This window comes from Psittacula echo (genome assembly GCF_963264785.1).
Source record: "Psittacula echo genome assembly, chromosome: 6".
NCBI classification, from domain to species: Eukaryota; Metazoa; Chordata; class Aves; order Psittaciformes; family Psittacidae; genus Psittacula; species Psittacula echo.
In genome coordinates, this window is record NC_137743.1 from 57,329,990 (window position 1) to 57,347,614 (window position 17,625).

The 17,625-nt window shown below is 40.9% G+C and overlaps 1 protein-coding gene across 1 annotated transcript; it reads left to right on the plus strand.

Annotated features, from left to right (window-relative positions):
- Positions 1–2,040: 2,040 nt before the first annotated feature.
- TMEM254 (transmembrane protein 254) lies at positions 2,041–9,926 on the plus strand. Its single transcript, XM_080621589.1, has 4 exons — positions 2,041–2,176; positions 4,182–4,285; positions 5,467–5,526; positions 7,715–9,926. The coding sequence occupies exons 1-4, from the start codon at positions 2,069–2,071 to the stop codon at positions 7,833–7,835; spliced, it is 393 nt and encodes a 130-aa protein (XP_080477715.1). The 5' UTR covers positions 2,041–2,068; the 3' UTR covers positions 7,836–9,926.
- The last annotated feature ends 7,699 nt before the right edge of the window (positions 9,927–17,625 follow it).

The following is a 17,625-nucleotide window of genomic DNA, read 5'->3' on the forward strand; positions in this document are numbered from 1 at the left end:
TGGCCATCTCAGCACAACCTTTGCACATGGATTTCTAGGCAGGCAGAAGCAATTTACATAGAATTTTCTACAGCAAGAAATTAAGTAATAGGCCACAAAAATAATATGTTGGATTTTAGAAATTTCTGCCATATACTAAGACATCTTAGACAGAGCCACACTCTTTCCCCCTGCATCAGCAGAGCAACCAGGCAACTGTATCATGCAGAGAGTATTCCATGTAGCCAGCCTCGAAGCTTTTTATAGGTGGCGTTCCAGCAACAGTTTTACTGCTGCAGGAATTTCTTATCAAAATCTCCTGTAATCTCCACAGAAGAGCCCAGCAAAAAGCACAGTGCTTTGGGCAGGAATGGCTGGGAATGAGATACAGAGACAGGCAAAAAAGACAGCACAAAACCAATCCAAACACTCCCAAAGTCAAACCCCTCTATAGCAATCCCTTTGTGCAACACAGTGCTCATGCTGGGAAAATATCTGGACTTGCTGCATTAGTTGTTAAAAAAAACCAAACCCAAAACCAGCGTTACAGGCACATCATTAACACATAGTTAAAACAGCAGTCTATTTAGCCTTCAGGTAGAGAACAGCAGACCCAACATTTCTCACCGCATTTCTCTATGCTGTCAAAGTCACTGTCAAGCAAACAGGTAGCAAAGGTCAAATGCAAGCAAGAGCTGCCCAACATTTCTATCTGTGGGCACCTTTCCCAAGGCCATAGTGACTTCTGTGGACAAGCTCAGCACTTAGTTCGAAGTCCCAAAAGGTCACCAAATAGAAAATGCTGGATTTAAGATGGTCCAAATCATTAGTTTTAAAATGGGAAGGTATTATGTAGCATTCATAATATCAAACAATAAAATTAAATGCACTGCTAGTATCTTATCTTTAAGAACAAATAATTTATTAATAGTTTATTACTGGCTTTCTGGGCTGCAGACACACACTGCCAGTTTATGTTGAGCTTCTCATCAATCAACAACCTCAAGTCCTTCTCCTCAGGGATGCTGTCAGCCCAAACCTGAATTGGTGCTGAGCACTGGGTAATAAACAGCATTCTAAATAATAAGACTGACCTGGTCAGTGATAGAAATGTCATTACCAGTTTACTTTAGCCCAGTAGCGAGTACTACAGCTAATTTGTAATCAGCAGGTGGGCTGCGTCGGTGACACTGCGTGGTTTAGAGGAGATGGTCCGTGCACTTTCTCGGTGGCACCCCTCGGAAAAGGCCTTTGGACCTCATTGTCCCTCCCTCTGTGCCTGTTCCCATTTGTGCCACAAGAGAGCACTCTCGGCCTCTGCACGGCACTGCTCACCTCTCAGCTGAGGAGCCGGGGCGGTCCTGGGAGGTGCGAGGGGTTACGAAGTGCTAATGCAGAGCTCAGTCCCTGCTGCACACGGTGCGTGTCCAGCTACACCCGCTGTAACTGCCCGATTGCCTACATTTCCTGCACCCCTAGAAAAAAAGGCTGGAGTTGATTTGAGACGAGTGGAGCTAAAAACCTCACTCCAAAGCTGGCGCTGTTTCATAACCGTGTTTAGTAAGCTGCGGTTCTCCCTCTTCCGCTCCAGGGGCAGTGCGGCCCCCGGGCCATGCCCGGCGTCCTGGCCGGACACGGGCACCACGGAGAGCCGGCTGCCGACAACGGGACCTGCCGCATAGCACTGCGGGGAGAGGCCGCTGTGGGCAGGCTGATCAGGAAGTGACGGGGCGCTGCTACCCCTGCTAATGGCCTCCGTACCTGGGGGCACCCCGCCGGCTCAGACCGCGGCCCGGCACATGTTGCCCCTTGCCGCTGCACCACGAAGCTCCCGCCGCGCTCCTCGGCCGCAGCAAGGGCCCGGCTTTCGCCGGCTTCTCACGGGCCGTAACCCCGAAGCACCGCGCTCCCCCCCACGCCCAGGTGTGAACAAAGCCGCCAACCCCCCCACCCCGGTTAGTGGCATCGCCGGCCTGTCACCGGCGGGGCGTCCCCGCCTCCGCCTCCGGCTCCGCCCCCCGCGCGGCGGCCTTAGCGGCTTCGGCGGGGCCCAGCGCTCAGAGCGGCGGTTGGCAGCGGCTGCGGCAGGATGGCGGGGGTCAGCGGCGCAGAGCGGCTCCGCGATGGCAGCTGCCACTTCCAGCGCTCCCGGCTCATCTGGATGATTGCCATCGCGTTCGGCATGGTCGTCCTCGGCGTAAGGAGCGGCGGGTGGGCGCGGGGCGGAACGGCGGGCCCCTGCGGGCCCCGGGACAGACGCGCAGGCCTGTAGCAGCTCCCCGGCGCCCTCGAAGCTGGAGTTGTGGAGCTCAGGAACCGGATGGGCACCTCCCGGGGTTCGCTGCTACCATAGCAGCCCTCAGCGGGGCTCGCAGGCAGCTCCGAAGCTGCAGGGATTGTGGAATAGGTTTCTTTAGTAGTCCCGGCAGCCATGGAAACGCCGCTTGCTAAAGTAAACCGGGATTAAAAGGAAACTAGAAATGCTGCTTTGGCCAGGTCAGCTCCCGAGGCAGCTGAGCAAATCCATGAAGCAATTTCAGAGGACACAGCCTGAGTTCCGAGGTGAAGGAAGGCTGTGGCGTACAGCATCCTGGGTGCTACAACTTGCGAGGTTTTGTATTGCAGGTAGCCTGTGAAGGTGACTTCAGCATTGACAAAATTGAAACTACATTGTGGAGCAATAAAATTCTAGAACAGCCATGGATTAGAGCAGCCTTCTGGTACCTAAAAGAGCCTACAAGAAGTCTAGAGAAGGACTTTTTACAGTGACCTGTAGTGACAGGGCAAGGAGGATTGGCTTTCAACTGACAATGGAGATTTAGATTAGACATTAGGAAGCTCTTTACTATGAGGGTGATGAGACACTGGAACAAATTGCCCACAACCTGGGAGTGTTCAAGGCCAGATTGTACGGGACTTTGAGCAACCTGGTCTAGTGGAAGGTGTTCATGTCTGTGCCTGTGGGGCAAGGAGGTTGGAACTGGATGGTCTTTAAGGTCCCTTCCAACCCAAACCATTCTATGATACTAATAAACAAGGTGTATTCACAAGTGATGACTTTAGTTATGGACTATATTAACTGGTAGTGTTGTTGGAAAGCAGACTAGTTCAGTCACCATGTTGGCTTAATTTGTAAAAATAAACTTAAGATAAAATAGGTCAAATTACTGGAATGCAAAGATTAATGACAGTTCTGATATATCAGACAAGTCTATATTATGACTTCCACATGCTGTAGTTTTTGTTCTGTTTGCATAAATTTTCTAAACGTAACGACTGCCACTGAAAAAATGACTGTCAGGTCAGGCCACACAGCTCACAAAACAGCTTTTGTACCATTCCAGGGAACAGAGTGAGCTTTAAGCAGATTCCATGTTTGAATCCATCATCTTGCCACATCCTTGGCATAGCCAAATTTACATATAGTTAGAAACTGCAGCATTGATACCAGAGGAAAGATAAGCCAGTGTGAACTATGGCCTAGCTTAGTATTTACCTTAGATCCCCAATGGACTCTGCAGTGCACAGGCCACTGGCTCCCTGCTTCTCCTCCACAGCTTGTTAAAATAAAGGTAGACAGCAATGAGCACTGCAGACAGGTTGGTGACAGGCAAGATACCTGAACATTGCATGCACCTTCTGTCTTGGGCTTTGCGCTTAATTATCTTCTGTGCCCATTTCAAAACTGTGCTTTTTGTTTAACAGACAAAAGAAGACAGATCCGCCAGCTATAGATAGTTATTCCTTCTTCTCAGGCTAGCCACTATTTGAATTCTTCAGGTTAGTTGCCTCAGATTAACTTCCTCAGGACAGAGACAATGTATTTTTTGCTGCTTCTGTGTGTAATAGGTAATGAGCTTAACTTAAAAGCCACTTAATGTGCAGATGCACTCTTGGTACACAGATAGCAACCTTAAACTATTCACCTTGGCATCTTCTATGTCAGGAAAGAAAGATTTCATAGTTTGAATCTTCTTAAGTAAGTATGCTTTAGAAGGCTAGTGGTCCTATTGTTGAAGAATATGGGTCATGGGCAAGGTTAATGGAATAAAAGAGTTACACTATTAATAGATGAGTCCTAAGGTCCTAAGCCATGTTTGACAGACACGGGGGACGGCGCAAAAGAAGAAAGCTAATTTGAAAGGTAAATTGATAATAGTTCTGCCTTGAAGTAACCTAACTTCCTTTTTTTTTTTTTGAAGTGGGTGTCGCTTTTTCCTTCGACTATACCTTATAGTTATTTGGGAGTGTTTGGTACCTTCCTTAATTATTTAGTGGAAAACCACCACAAATGGGTATGCTATGGGTAAGTAATATTCGACTATGTGATTACTTTGCATCTCTCCTGTTGCCTCTTTCTGACTCTTCCGCTTAGCGTTAACAAGATTTCCTATAACCCACTTGTTAATTAGATTTAAAGAGCTCTCCTTTCAAGCTCATTACAACTAAGGGTATGGGGTATAAGCACACAGCAGACTAGGCAGGCTAAGACCAGTATGAAAGTTTAAAAATTCCACTTAGCATTTAACATTTGTGTTATAATGAGAGAGGGGGAGAAAAAAAGTACTACTTTTAGAGACAGTTATTAGTCCATATGTAAACTTGTAACATCACCTAAAAGTGGTTCTTTTGTCAAATTGTAACTCAAGTAGCCTAATTCTTTCTCTAGGAGTCTTTTTTTTCCAGCTTCACTTATAGAACACATTTTCTGCTCCGCTATTAACTTATCCTGATCCTGCCACTTGAAAAATTATCTGCTGAAGAAACTGCATAGTGCTAAGTTTTGCTCTGTTACATAACTTTGGTTTTGTTATTTTAATTAACAAAAGAGCTGGAAAACATTTCCTTGTAACCAGGTTTCTCACTTGCTGACCTCTTGTAAATACAGGAAGACAGCAAAACAGCCTTGTTTATTTTATCATGCATCATTTAGAAAATAAGCCTTTATTTTTGCTTTAGCAAGGTATTGCATTGATCCTAACTGATCCTAAATAAAAGCTGCTATGTATATCAAATTTGGTCAAGTCATTATATGTGCTGAATCTACATACACAGTAGTTCTAGTAGAACTAAATCTCTAAAAAGTTCAGTAATTCATTAGGATCACTTAAAGTACTTGTGTAAGTAAAAGGATAGATTTGCATGCTTAACTAAGATTAACTTGTACAGCTTTCACTGTGCATTCAGCTTTTTGGCTTAATCCAAGTGCTGAAACTTTTGGAAACATGCAGTGGAATCTTGAAATGGTAGGCTGAGGCATATTGCATGAGATAGATACAGTCCCTCTCATTTTCTCAGTGGACTTCAGTTTCTTTTAAGAGTACACGTGGTTTTTGTTTTTCTAAGATAAGAAACACCTCATTTTCTGGCTGAAAATGAGATGTCACTTCTACGCTTCCAGCTTTACGTTATCTGCATAATGCATCTTGGATACAACAGTCTTCTCCCTAATGTTCAACAAATCAAAACATGTTTTCTTTTTATTAGGTTCTGGGTATCCTGGTTGATTCACGTAGTAGAAGCCTTCTACGGTGTTAAAATGTGCCAGTAAGTTTTTCCCTCCCCTAACCCCAACATAACTTCTCTGAAAAGGATTTCTGATACAAGTGACATAAGCTACAGACTGATTTGGGTGACTCTCGGCAGTGTTATTAGTGCAGAGGATACTGATAAAATTCTTACTGCAGGTATAGTTTGCTATCCTCCACAAGAGGTTACTGCAAATTCTATTGGTGTGGTGGCAGAAAACCCAGGGGTACCAACTTGCAGAACTGGCAGCAGCAGAGTTTGCCAGAGATTGTCTGTCTGCCTCTGAACTCATTGTTCGCTGGATAACGTAGTGCCTTAGGAAGCAGAGGGAACCATAGATAGTGTAGAAATAGTCTGATAACTTAAGGTGTTACAATTTCATCATATCTTACCTCATCAGAATTTTAAGATGGCTAATTACATGCCGAAATGATTGCATCTATATTGTGAGAATACAATTGGACATTTCTGTTTGGGACTACTTAAGGTCTACTTGTATCTAAGCTTTATCTTAGGATAACAAATTATTTGGAAAGGTAGCCTGTCCAAACACACTGTCCTTCTGTTCACTTGAGTTTTGTTTGTAATAATTCAGAAGAACCTAGGTATTGGTTTTCATACTTTACAGAGTAGATAGCCAGTCAGTTTGCCATTGTAAAAATGGTGTCTTTCCACTTCATTCAGTTAAGTTCACAGCTTTCTGTCACAGGTTTCTCAGGTAACATCTCTTGGAGGAAAAGGGATTTTATTCCATGGAAAGCTGTTTAAGGTGATTTACAAGATAATAGAATATGGATGAGCATTTTATGCCTTCAGAATGGGAGTTAGTAATAAATTTTTTACCAAGCTTCAGTTTTAAATTATGTAGCTTTAATGTTAAAACTTTAATTCTGATACTACAGATAGGTAGGTATATAGGCTTAAGGTGATTTTAAGTATGAGAGAACTTGATTATGAGTGAATGTACCAAATAGGTGAATTGTAATCAAGTAATGAAGTTTTACAGAGTAGTGTTAAAGCCCATAAGAAAAAACAGATTGCCTGCCCATCGTAATCTCCTCAAGCATATTTATGTACGTTACTAAACTGTTGTACTTTACTATGAGTACCAAACCCTATATGCTTTTTACTTATATGAAAGTGATGTCTACATATTAACATCACAAAAGAGGCATGCAGAAGAAGAAATTCATTAATCAATAGTAGTACTGTCATTGGCTGTTGGCCTGTATTTCTGCATATGGTCTATTCAGATAAGCTTGTATAAGCAGGCATATGAAGCAAACTGTTTCCCAGTTTCTGCACCCATTTGGAAACACTGCAGCTGAGATTCTTAAAAAAATTAAATGTGTTTGTCAACACTTGCTACACAATCACTGTACATGTACAGGCTAGGGAGTAACTGACAGCTGAACTCTTCTAGCAAAGGTCAGTAGAGGGAGCTCCTTTGTAAACCAATGAGTTGGAGCAGAGTTTTACTTCACAGTAGTTTACTGGACATGTGAAATATGTTGGTTTTGCTATCATGCTTATAACCCATGCTTTTCTCCAAAATTCAGTAGTATTTCTCAGCAATGAAGTGGAGGAAAAAGTGAAATCCTCTGTAATATACAGAAAAATTCACACATGCTAAGTTAAAACTAACCAATATAGGAAGGTCTCTGTTTAATAAATCAGGTCAGGTGCCTTCAGCCTCGTATCAGTGTATTTTTCTAGCCACAAATTCAGCTAACAGTGCTTCTCTGTCCTGCATCACAAAGTAATTGTCAGGCCTCATTGCTCTACTAGCATGCAGTCTACCTTCAGTGACTGTATTCAGCAAAAAGTTATATGCAGACTTGTATTAATGTTAAGATACTGTAATTTCTTGTTTCCTTGTACATAAACTTCTAGGATAAGTAATTTCAAATAGCATAACCTGAAACGGCAATTTGTGTATTACTGAGGAAACTGTATGCATGAAATCTCTGAAAGATAGCTTAAAATTCACTAAAATCACAAGAACTGGTGTGTTTAGTTACTGCATGAAGTAAGTCTCAGCAGATAGAAATTAATGATGCTAGGTTCAAGTGTTCTAATCAAGTCTGCTGTATAAAGGATGGGTAGAAATATCTAACCTTACTTTGTAAGTATCACAGTATAATCTGTAAGACCTGTATAATCTGTAAGTTTTTTGACACATTTTGTGCTTTTATTAATCTTACAGAGCTAAAGGAATCACTGACCCAGCAGTTCAGTTTCATTGGTTTCTTCAGACACTTTTATTCGGGTATGCTTCCTTCGGTCTTCTGGTGTCTTACAAGCCTGCAGCCAAGAAGCAGTACTAGAAGCAGTGAAAGAAGTCACTTCTTGCATTCTTCATCCTCATTTTTCGGAAAATACCCTTGATTACGTATCTAGGTGCTGTAATTAACTAAAATACATTCCTGCTACATGATGCAGTGCCGTTTTACCCAAGTAACTTTCCTCTTACTAAAGAAGACAATTATAGTTTACAAGGCCCTGTGGATAGTTCAGTAAAAATTCAGCCCTTCAGTCTTGGCAATGCCAGCGTTTAATCCCATTTAGCATGCAAGAAGCCAAAAGCTGCTCCTCTGCAGTTTTTGACATAGATTGTATAATCTGATTATCATAGAAAAGTTCCTGACAACTGGTAGTAACGGTTGATAAATTACCTTTTCATGTGGAGGAGTTTCCTTCTACATCAGGGAGAGTATTTACAGCCACAAGGGAACTTGCACTTGTTTTATGATGGGATTTAAATTTACGTATATTTTCTCTACAGGACCTCTTAGTGGCTTTTGTTGTTGCTGTTAGACCCTGGTATTTGTACTTTGTTTTGTCAAGTTATTTTCTTCCACGAAAGACAGACTACTGTATTGCTGCAGGCACATTAAAAAGACCAAATCTCAGTTCTGGTTGAGGTGCGGTGATGAGCTTGAACACGTAATGCACTTCAGTGCATACATGCGCCTTAAATTTCATGCAGCATGACCTCATCTTTTGAATGAAGATTTTAATCTTTGAGTTAGTGCAACTAGTTAACTTTGAGGGCACTTGTTCAAAAAATAATTTATTATCCAGGAAAGAGAGAAAATAAATCGGTGTTCCCAAAACCTAGCTGAAAATTTTATATTTTATATCTGTGGGTGAAATTAAAAGTAGTGAGTAAACATACACCACTGTTTTCATGATGCTGATGTCGTGAAATCTGTGGTTGAGTGACCATCTTAAGGCCCCCTCAGCATACTTCTATATGCGTAGTGAACTTTTTATCATACGGTCTTTGACTATCTGGACAAGAATTTAGCCTGTTTTGTTTTAGCACTTTTTAAAATAATAACTATTTAAATATTAACTGTGGTGCGGGGAGAAGTTTTAGCTTGCCATCTGTGCTGCTATTGTTCTGGAAAAAGGGAAAAGAAAAATTTGTTCTTTAACAAAGAGCTCCACAAGGCAGTAACAAATAAACTTCTGCCTTGTGCGGTACCTACAGACTTTAATAATTCTGACTGAGAAGTCTGATTCAAGCACAGGTACACAAAGTTTTTGCTTTTCAGTCAGAACTAAAGCTATGAAGAACTGAAGGGTTTAAAATGGTGGTTTGTCTACATTTTGTAGAGAAGTAGAAACTCGTGTTTAGTGGCTAGAAATCCAATAGGAATGTCAAGAGCCCAAACTGTTTTGCTGTCTAATCTTTTATCTTTATCTATGACTCTGGAATAAAGGTTAAAAAAAAAAAGAAATAAAAGTGTTGTTTTGCTTTAATTTACTCTGGAAATAAATGTCTGTAGAAAATGTCTAGGCATCATCTTTATACTCATTGCAGTATTCACACTTGGAGCATAGAGGATCAGCTGGCTGGCTGTATGCTTTCCAAAGTGCTGCAGAAGTCTAGCATTTCTAACAGGGCAAGGTATTGATGTGACTTCTTTCTAATAAATAAAAAAAAAACCAAACCAAACCTCCATGGCACTAAAACATGTATAGATATAATACTGTGTGGCTCAAGATGAATTCTAATGGAATGCTGAATGAGCATTAACTTCAGAATGGGAAGGGATTAAATAGCTTTGATTCAGCATTCTCATGGTAGTGTTCCTGTACAGAGGAAAAGGTGTAACAATAACACCAAGGCTAGTTAAAGAGTTAGGAAAAGTGGCAGAATGCTTTTCTCCTTAATAGGTATTTCTGTTTGATTTTGTTTCCCACTGTTCACTTTCCATCAATAAAGCTGTAGGTAAGGTCAGAACTCCACTAGCTTCCCCTCCCACCCCCAGTCTGCACTCCAAGCACTTGTCACACTCACCATCACAGCTTTCACAGCCCTTCCTAGGCTGAGCTCTGGAATGGCTAGAGATAAATCACAGCTCTGAGAAATTAACTGCTTACTCTTAGACTCAACTAGAAGAGCTTCCCTTTAGAGAGGCAATGGTAAAAGCTTCCACAAGTGAGGCCCAGGGAAGCTTCAAAAGAAAAAAGTGGTCCATTTATAACTGCCTTAGTTAAAAAATACATCCAGGTTACAAAAAGTTATAACCAGACTAGAATCATCAGCAGTTTTCCGAAATGTTTATGGACATTCTGTTTGGTTGGGGTTTTTGGGTGGGGTGGTTTTTTATTTTTTATTTTTTGGCAGGTTTTGGTTTTCTGGTATTTTTTGTGGTGGGGTTTTTGGTTTGTTTTTTTGTTTGTTTGGGTTTTGTTTGTTTGTTTGTTTCCTGTTTTGGGGGGTTTGTTTTGTTTTTTGCTTGTTGGGGTTTTTCTGGCCTGACAGATCTCAGCAGTTCTCTGGAGGTGGTTGGGCTTTGCTTACCAAATGTTTTAGAAAAGTAACTACATTGTATTCAGCTACCATCACACATTTTCTCTTCCCTACCCTTGCTTTGCAGCACTCAAGTTTCTCCACTTGTTTAAACAAGTATTTACTCTCAGCCTGTCTCAGAACTGCAAGCAGCTCAGATGCCCATTTTCTACAGGTTTTGAAGCCCATGAGATCCCCAAGTCAAAATCTGAGAAGCATGGGATAAGCAACACTTATTAGAAAGAAACCCACAGAATGACAAGATTCAAAATAATATTAAGATACCATTTCTGAATATTTGTTTAGTGTCCCTAACATCACAGCAAGATAAACATATCATGATACTTTACAAAATTACTGGTTAAAAAAGGAACCAGAAGAAGAAAAAGGAACCAGAAGAAGCAAAAGGAACCTGAATCCAGGTCTGCAACTCACTAAGCTCATAGAGACGTACATTTATTTACAACTAGCAACATGGGCTCTTCAGAAACAGCACTGGTTACACACCACACAACCATTTCCCCAGGCTACCCTAATAGCAACAATAAGGGATTACTCTTCATCACATAGAGAAATTCTTTCCACTGCAATAAAAACCCTCTTTCCACAACAAAAGGGGAGAGCAACGGAAGCATACACTTACATTCTCTCAGCAGCAAAAAGGCTGTGTCAAACCATCTTCCACATCCCACCCAACCCTCCCAGCCTGCCAAAAGAAAACACTTGCACATGTTAGTACTTCTCTGTAAAAAAATGTCTCAAAATACTGCTTCCCACCAAAAGGAAAATCAAGTGAGTCTTACAGAAGGGATTTTACTGTTGAAGAACACTAAACAAGGTGGCAAATCACAAAGAAAGCTAAGCTGACATTAACAAAGGTTTTTCAGGGTGGATATTTCTGCTAACTAGGGTGTGGACAGTAGTGAAGAGAAATCCTGGTTAGCTATCCATTCCTAATTGAAAACAAGGAAAAAACCAACTTGCTATGAAAGCCAGTGTGCAGAGCTGAATATACTTTATGCTAATTAAGTAAAGTAGATGCCAAGAAAATTTAAAACAACAGTGCCTGTTTTTTTTCTAGGCAAAGATAAGTCATTATTTGACCTGCATTGGTGATGAAAAGAGAGAATTTCGTACAAGTCACAAATAACCACATTTCTTACAACACCGCTTTTGTTCTGATTGCTTGGTAACTTTGTTGCAGGAGAGAATGCAGAAAAAACCTTCACAGATCCGTTTTCACTTTTAAACCATAATAAATGGGAATATGTAGAAATGAGTATAATGTACTTCTTAAGTATGGTGAGGAATTCAGATGAGCATGTTTGACAAATCACTGCTTAAATCAAGCTCTGCTGATGAGAACCTGGGTCAGGAAATAAAGCAAAAGCTCAGCAGCTTTGCTGAGTCCGAACAGAGGCAATGAGAGGTCTCCCATCTGTTTCCAAGCACCATTTCTAAAGCCTTAAGGGCTGTAGCTCATTTTTTGCAAGGGAGCAGTGAAAAACCTCTCTCAGAATCTCAATGTCTTGCTTTGCCTCTCTTTTATGCTGACCTAGGTTTTTCTAAACACAAGAGGAGTCAACTGGTTCTGCCTTTGGACTTGGCTTAGTGAGGATTTAAAACTTCTGGCTTGTGGCCAACAGGCTATGCATTCAGTCTGTCTTGCCAGCAACGTGTTTATTCAGATTGGTGGCTGTCTGCAAGGCCTGCTTGAACAGCTCAAGAGATTGCCATGGGTTGTTGAAAGCAAGAGAAACAAAAAAAAACACCCCACCTCAATATGTCCTTTACTAACACTTTTCAGAGGAGAAGCAATAATGTGGCACAACCCACACACTGTACTAGACCTTACAAGGCCTCTGCCATTCCATATATGACTACAGCACATACATCACTAGGACAGAGAAGGAAAGAGAGGTGTAAGTGTGGAACAATGGTTAGCCGAACGTGGACACGTGGAATACCAGAGACCGAACAATATAGGCCTTGTGTCTCATGAAAGGCTGCACAACCCAGGACGGGAGATGGCTGACTAACCATGGAACTATTCCTGATGCAACGTTAGAGTGAAGAACTTTGCAACATGAAGCGAGGAACTTCGCAACAAAAAGCGTGAAGTAGAAGAAACTGCTTGCCGCAGGGAATGTGCCCTGCTGATGCACAGATGTGCCTGAAGATACTAGCTTAGCCAATGGCAGTGTATAGATAGGCGCGTGAACAGATCTATGTAACCAACGAAGAAACAGCTAGGTGTGTGTGGACTGTAATTATCAATATAAATATAGATGCTTTGAGCAATAAAATAAGCAAGATATGTAACTCATATTGTTTTCTGGACTTCGGCTCGTCTTCTTCAACATATAAGGAACACCACTGTACTTTCTGGCCCCTTTTTTTCCAGACTGTTCTCTCAAAATAAAACAAACCTCTTACACCTTGAGGGAGTAGACAGGGACTCCAATTTACCAAGCTCAGAAACCACACAAGTTAAAATGCCCTTCTAAAGACACTTCACTTCTTACTAAAGAAAACCAAAAACAAAACCACCAAGCAAACAGAATTAGACACAAACACCACCCTCCTCCACAAATTCCAGAAGCATAAAAGATTTAAAAGTAAATAAGAGTACCTGCATTTAGAAGAGCTTTACAGACAACACCAACAGCACAACTAAACCCCCCTCACCAACCTAGCCTTCCCCTCTAAAGGCAGGGCAAGCCCCTCATATCCTTTGTGTGGATGCACTCAGGTGTGGTTGATCTGGCTCTGCCCATTAGGGACTCTTCCTTTCTTCAGAGAGGCAAGCTGCATAGGCTTAAGGACTCTGTAGTTATATATGTTCACTACTGAAGTACTTCAAAACACTCATATTTCATTAGAATGCTTTCCAACCACAGCCACCACTTTTTGCTGCAATTTCATTTAATATAAATAAAGTGCTTTTTTACAATGAGAAATTCAGCAGCTCGGCAGGGTATGACATTCAGAATTCTCCTTCCATTGAGATGAAGGAAACAGTTGGGGGCACATGAAAGGAAAGGTTTGTAATAGAAAGAAACTCTGCAGACTTCAATATCCTATACATGGTAGACTGCTTACAGTTAAACAAACAGGGAAGAAGGTGACAGGCGAACCAAGGCCATCAAATAAATGACTGGCAGGAATTACAGCCTAACCCCAGAGTCTTGCAGTTGCCTTTTCCAACCACCAAACCACATGTCCAGGCCTGGATCTGCCAAAAGTTCGATGTAGTGTGTGAAAAGCACTTACTGCGTTTTGGGATGGGAAGCAGGATCACACATTTCTAAATCTTCCACAAGTATTAGGCTAGATAGCAAGGTGCTACTTGTGAGGACATGCCACCTGCAAGGGGAGATGAACTTCTCCTGATACCATGTAAACATGTACTGGCAGAGCTTTAGATGTTAATCCAGAACTAACAGGACCTGCCTGAAGAAATTAAGAAATCAATGCAGCAAGAGATTTTATTTCAATTAAAGATACACCTTGTTTGTGTCAGTTCTTGGAAGAAGTTGTTCTGTGTCCCTGACAACCTTGTATTCATAGGGCTGCTCCCAAAGCTCAGTAGCTTAGTTCTAGTGGAAATACCCAGGTCAAAACATCCACATACATTTTAGCAGGCGGCCTGCTGCACCCTGATCCGATTCACCAGGTATCATGGACTTCATTCACCTGCAGAAGCCCAGCCCAGGACACTTCTGCACCCAGACTCAACACATTGCACAGGAACACAACCAGGTACAAGCAAGGCAGCGTTTGCACCTGGCCCAGCATGTGAAACAGAAGCACCTCTCAAGAAGAGATGTTCACCCAGCCTGGCAGTCTCTCAGTCCCACTCCACCAGGCAAGAGCAGCAGTCCTGCCCAGCTGTGCTCACCTCCCTGGCAGTCCAGAGCTCCCCCTGCATTAAAGATGTGGATTTCGTGTCAATGTCAATGGAAAACAAATTAACTCTGAAGTTTTAATGCAAGGCTTCTATTAGTACTGTACGAAAGAATGACAAATATTTCACTGCTGAGGTGGTACAGCATCCTTTTAATTATTTTTCAAAAAATACAATGCTTACATTTGCATTTTGCTGATTTAACAATTTATGAAATTCTTATGTAATCATTAGTTATTTTTATTCAAGGTACATAAGAATACTCTTTATAAAAGTACTTCTTTCAATGAAACATTTTAAAACCTTATTAGATCTTTGAAATGCTGTAGTCCCATTACAGTTCATACTGTAGGTCATACATACATACATACAGTTCATACAAAAAGGTCAGCAGCACAGGTATTCCAGTATTCTTTGCAATTGCATGCATTCATTTAAATGTTTCATTTTCCTTTTTTTTTTTCCTCCTTGGAAGTATTTTTTCTTAGATTTTAGGCCAATAGGCTTGCATAAAATCAATACAGAATGGAAATCAACTCTGGTATCATTACATTCACATGTGAAGTGTTTACCACTGAAGAGTGATTTACACTTTATATTTGTACTTAATGCAATAAAAATAAAACCAAACCACATATATCATGCCTGACATTTTAAGTATCTTCTAGACATCACTTTCCTTTTTTTTTTTAACTTTTCCTTTTTTTTTTTTTCCCCCCCAAAACATGTCTTCAAAATCCTCAAATGATTCTGAATGCATTGCTTTTTGGTTGCTCTGTCTGTTGCCTCTCCTGCCCCAGTCTGGTAAGGACTTGCTAAATGTAGTTCCCACTGATTAGAAAAGAATTCGTTAATGCTCTGAGCTTCTAAAAAAAATAAAGTCCAGGATAATGCAGGGCAATAAACCAAGGACTCAGACAGCAGAAGCTGTTGGTCACTACTGATAACGTTAGTATAAAAGTCCAATTTTCTTCTTATGTAGATACCTGAGACATCCTCAAAACTTCCTGAGTTTTGCCAAAAGAGATAAGAGGATAATTAGACCCTTACATATAATGGTTTTTACACCCCCAAATCTGCTCTTTGACGATGGGTTTAATTGCAAGTTTCAACTGAAGTAGCACATAGGCAATATGTATTCTGACATCACATATCTCTATAGAGATATCTTAAACTCTTCTGACCATGAAGAAAGGGGTAGTGTCTGACAGGCTGTGATTTACAGAACATATTCTGGAGCCCAAGCCCTATACCCACGATTCTGGATGGCAAGCAGGGAAAGAAACTAGCCATTCTGTCATGAACAATTTTTAGTTCCATATGCAAAACAACATGTTCCTTTCAAAAGTAGACCAAATCAGTGAACTTCTATTGTATGTCCACAACTTGTGATAGTCTCTTCTCTATTCCTGCTCCTTCATGAGCCACTACAAGAAGGAACGAACAGACTATTTCCCAGAAAAGAAAAAAATACTGTACAGATAGTCAGAATGCTGCCCTCTTCATCTCATCTTGCAGGCACAAGTTAAGTTATAGATACAGCTGGATGTCCATAGGTAGTAGATACAATACAGATGACATCTGCATAAGATTGGATATGCAGTTCATTCTTTTTACTCCATAGGGATACTCTGTTTAAGCTGCTCAAACTCTTCGGATGATGCCCTTCCCAGCCTACAGATGCACTAGAGTTAAAAGAGGGCAGAGAAAACTTTTGCCCACCCCAGGGCATCTCCTCTTCCTCATGTGACTTCTTGATAGTGCTTTAGAGACAAAAGTTTCCCACTGCAGAATCAGGAAATGAAACATATCTAGCAAGCTCATTCCTAACTGCAGGGGAGGTCTAAAGATGGAAACTCAATTTATAAATCGTAATATGACAACAGAGGAGCATAACTATGGGCTTGCAGCATCTTTCTCCCCAAAAGGTATAGTAAGAGTTGGTTTTCATGAACACCTAGCAACCTCTCACCCAGCTCTGCATGTGGGAACTGGAATTATTTGATCCTACACAGCCCATGGAGATGCTCACTCTGACCTTGCTGGATTTTCATCTGGGCTCTGCTAGGGCACTGCTAAATACATCATATTTACTTTATATACTTAATTATCAACTTGATACACTAGACACAGGATTAAAATACCTACCTCTTATTAAAATGCCTACACCTCAAATTTGGGTCAATCATGGTTACATTTAACCAAGAGGAATAGCATATGTCAGCTGTGTCGCACCTGGCCTTAAATTGAATTTTGCCCAAGTGGAAAGGTCACTGTTGTACACACACTCGGAAGCCGGCCTGAATTTCTCTTACATTTCTTGCCATCCCACTTTGTTATCATTGTCTGTAGTGATGTGTATTTAGGTCAATGTGTTCTTTGTTAATTGCATTAGCCATATGCCTGAGACTCAGGCTTCCTCTTCACCTGGCACTGCCTTGGGCTATTAACATGTGGTCTATAAATATATTTCACTTTTAACAGTGTACTTAATCTGTCAGGTGAAATGGATAGAGTCTGTTTTAGGCAGAGTAAGATGATCAGTGGAATGCTAATTATAAAATACACATGGGTGGAGAGACCCCTTTTTATAAAGAAACACAAGCCATTTTATATGCTACTTCTTATACTGAGTAACCAAAAGCAAAGGGAAGAATTATATTTGTGTTCTGCACATGAGGTCTAATTATATTTGTAATGTTGGGGTTTTTTTTAATTGCTGAAACATCTTTTGGAACTTTACTTTATGAATAGGATCATTTTCCCTTGGAAAAAAAAAAAAAAAGTACAATATTGGCTTTTGTCTTCCAAGGTTTTTTTGGTTTTGTTTAAATTGTATTTGGTTAGCATCATTTTTCCTTGCATGATAGCAAAGACCAGAGCAAGAATCAGAAGTGTGTTCAAACCCATACCCCACACTTGAGTATATGTCCTGAAGCATATTCAGCAAATGGAGAACTGCTTCTTGCTTGGAAATGGAAAATTACTGTACTATCAGCATGGCAAAGTCCAGAAGAAGGAGCTGCATTACTTTAACTAGAGGCATGAAAATCCAAAGACCTTTGAGAGGTCTATATTAGATGTAAAGAAAAATGCCTTCTCCCAGTTTATATATTGAATGACATAGGATCCTACATACTAGCCAAAATTCAGCCAGCCAGCTGATAATGAATTACTGAATTCCAACACCAGCAGAGACTAGAAGTTTCCCTTAGCTAAGCTAAAGTTTGGAGTTTGACTTTTTTCCCAAGGACATTCACTATGTTCTGAGCAGAAAATAAATATCCTGAAACTATTTGCTAACTGTTCAGCTTTGAAAGCTAGTATCTCTTCTGAATGCCTCAAGATTAGGGCTCTATAAAACACTTATCGTAGGATCTCATCCCTTTCCCTTGTGCTGTGCCCA

Bases quoted from the DNA above. Each gene is read 5' to 3' on its own strand.
- TMEM254 (XM_080621589.1), top strand. From the start codon at position 2,069: ATGGCGGGGGTCAGCGGCGCAGAGCGGCTCCGCGATGGCAGCTGCCAC. The intron at 4,286-5,466 runs GTAAGTAATATT...TCTTTTTATTAG, and splicing joins CACAAATGGGTATGCTATGG to GTTCTGGGTATCCTGGTTGA. The intron at 5,527-7,714 runs GTAAGTTTTTCC...TTAATCTTACAG, and splicing joins TACGGTGTTAAAATGTGCCA to AGCTAAAGGAATCACTGACC.